This window comes from Brachionichthys hirsutus, unplaced genomic scaffold, assembly GCF_040956055.1.
Source record: "Brachionichthys hirsutus isolate HB-005 unplaced genomic scaffold, CSIRO-AGI_Bhir_v1 contig_477, whole genome shotgun sequence".
In the NCBI taxonomy this organism is placed as follows: domain Eukaryota; kingdom Metazoa; phylum Chordata; class Actinopteri; order Lophiiformes; family Brachionichthyidae; genus Brachionichthys; species Brachionichthys hirsutus.
In genome coordinates, this window is record NW_027181420.1 from 2,135 (window position 1) to 5,000 (window position 2,866).

General features: G+C 60.5%; 1 protein-coding gene across 1 annotated transcript; it reads right to left on the reverse strand.

Annotated features, from left to right (window-relative positions):
* Positions 1-548: 548 nt before the first annotated feature.
* LOC137917474 (SNF-related serine/threonine-protein kinase-like) lies at positions 549-2,390 on the reverse strand (the record flags this gene model as incomplete). The annotated part of the gene is made up of 4 exons (XM_068760213.1): positions 549-934; positions 1,157-1,830; positions 1,999-2,102; positions 2,192-2,390. Coding segments are annotated over 4 exons (1,363 nt in total), but the record flags the coding sequence as incomplete, so codon positions are not given.
* Between the last annotated feature and the right edge of the window lie 476 nt (positions 2,391-2,866).

Here is a 2,866-nt window from a genome sequence, read left to right on the forward strand (position 1 = left end):
AAATGTGGCATTTGGAGCGTTTTCGTTCATCACAATGACGCAGTCAAAAACAATATTGTTAAGAAGTTTGCTGTGGTTGGTTGATTCCCTTTGTCACATGACATATAGCTCCTCCTCCTTGTCTCTGCTCAACAGGAAGGACAGAAAGACGAGCCCGACAGAAAGTCAGCATTCCATTTGAGAACAATAAAAGAGGACGTCGTCATTTTGAGAGGACAGAAAGACATTTATCGTCATTCATTCGTTAAAATGAACTCAGTCCGTCACAAAATGAACGTTTCTCCTAAAAGTATTCTTGATAAATTACTAATATTTACGTATACTTATACTCAGAATGTACTTTAAAAAAATATTTTCTTGCACCTAGTACTCTGCTGCGAGTAAAGACGCGTACGTCTACCCGACGTCTTCTCCTGCGCCGTCCATCATGAGAAGACAAGCATGGAGGACAAGTCAGACGACGGGACAACTGGTGAGGGGGACGTGAGGGACCACACTGGACAGACACACTGAGCAGCGGCGTGTGAGGGGACAGAGGTGGGTGGAGCTTAGATGACCCGGCAGCAGCTGGGCGGGGCCGAGGTACAGCCCCCCCCCCGCTGGATGTTGACAGAGATGGTCTTCTCACACAGAGGTAGTTGAAGCAGAGCGCTCAGGTTGCTGGGGGGGTCCCTGCCGGCCCGTCCGTGCCCCCCCGCCCTGCGGTGGTGGTGCTGCACCGAATGGGTGCGAGCCGGGGCGGGAGGGGGGAGGGGGAGGGTGTCCAGCCTCTCGGTGGAGCTGATGCACACCCCCCAGGCTAATTTCTCCTGGATCTCCCCCCCTGAGAGGCTGCGGGGGTCTATGATGAAGCGCCCCCCCCCACTGCGGTGGTGTTGCAGGCACAGACTCATCAGCTTCAGGCTCTCCACCAGCGCAGCGCTGCGGCTGGGCGTGTGGGGCGGGGCGCGGAGGGAGGGGCTGGGCGTGTGGGGCGGGGCGCGGAGGGGGGGGCTGGCCGTGTGGGGCGGGGCGCGGAGGAAGGGGCTGCTCGTGTGGGGCGGGGCGCGGAGGGAGGGGCTGGTCGTGTGGGGCGGGGCGCGGAGGGAGGGGCTGGTCGTGTGGGGCGGGGCGCGGAGGGAGGGGTTGGTCGTGTGGGGCGGGGCCCGGAGGGAGGGGCTGCTTGTGTGAGGCGGGGCACGGAGGGAGGGGCTGGCCGTGCTGCTGTTGTTACAACAACTGGAGGGGCTGTCTTGTCCTTTGTTACACCCCCCTCCCCCGCCTCCTCCATTTCCACCCCCAGCAGGAGGACTTCCCCGGTCTGGACCAGAGGCCCCCCCTCCCTCTCCAGGAGGTTTGCTTGGCTCTGAGCTGCTGCCGCCCCCGTTGCCCCCGTTGCCCCCCCCCGGGCTGCCGGGCGGCCCCTCACTGCTGTCTCTCCGGTTCCAGCTGTACCCAAACCCGGAGTCTTTGTCCAGGCGCCTCCGGTGACTCTCGGAGTCGTCGTCGCTGGTCTCAGAGCTGGAACACGAGGAGCCCCTCCCCTGACTTTTGCGCCGGTGGTAGCGCTTCTGTGTGGCCCCCGGGGACGAGGAGGCCCCGGCACCGGCGCTCAGGTTGGTGGCGTGTCCCGCCATGTTCATCCTGAGGCGGCTGAGTTTGGGGGGCAGGCCCTCGTCCAGGCCAAAGTCATCGTCCGACTCCCCCTCCTCAAAGATCTGCTTGAGCACTGGAGCGCTCTTCCTGGACGTGAGGCGGTTGGTGATGGAGGGAGGCTTACGGCGCAGGACCACCTGCGTCCGGACGGGGGGTGGCTCCTGCTCTTCCTCCTCCTCCTCGTCTTCCTCCACCCTGAAAAAACACGATTGGCGAGACTTTAACCACCAGATCAGAAGAGACGAGACGAACGGCGATCTCCGGTGCAGCGGTTCTTTAGCGGGTTCCCGCGGGACCCTCGACGGGAACTGGATCAGCCAGAACCAGAACCAGAACCAGAACGGACACAAACACGCCGCTGACCTGAAGAGGCAGGCCCTCTGCTTGGCTGCTGCTGAAGTGGACGGCGCGGGGGCCCTGCTGGTACCAGAACCAGGAGCGGGGCCCGAGGTGGCAGCACAGGCACCCTGATAGGAGATGAACAAAAAGACGAGGCACTCGTGTTAGGATCATTCAGGGGGTGCGACCGACCACGGCGTGATGCCGATGAGCGGACCTGTGCCGGCTGCCCCGGAGAGTCGCTCGCCGTTTCCTCCCGCCGACCCAGCTCCAGCAAGCCTTTGGAGCGATGTCCATTGAGCAGGTTCTCCGTGCTGCGGGCCGGGGACTGGGGGCCTCCACCGTGGGAGATGGGGGACGCAGCCAGGCTGTCCTCGATGTCCTGGTGCATGTCCACCCTGGTCGGCCACGACTGCCTGGAGGAGTCAGACGGACCGGGTCAACCCAGACCTGAGACACCGAGTAGATGTCTTCCAAGCTCAAACATGCTTTTAGTCACGATGCATACAGGGTGACACGTGCAATAATCAATACTCGGGATGTCCCGGCCCGATCAGGAGCTCGCAGACTCGATCGGAGTCGGACGAGCGCCCAGTTCAGCCACGTGACGCCGCTCAGAGAGTTCGCTTCGCGTTAGAAACCACGGTGTGAAAGCAGACCTTCCATAAACTATAAATGCAGCAGCGTTGGGACTCTCAGCTCCCCAATCGAACCGAGTCCTCTTGGGCCAGTGTGAAAACGACCGAGGTGCAGTGTGGGCCGTCGGGGCCAGCAAGGCCTTCTTTGCTGGCCTAAGATAACCAGAAGTCATGATCATATTTATGATAAAAGTTAATTTAATTTTACATCTATTCTCCCTATATATGTATATAAATATATAAAACGGGCACAT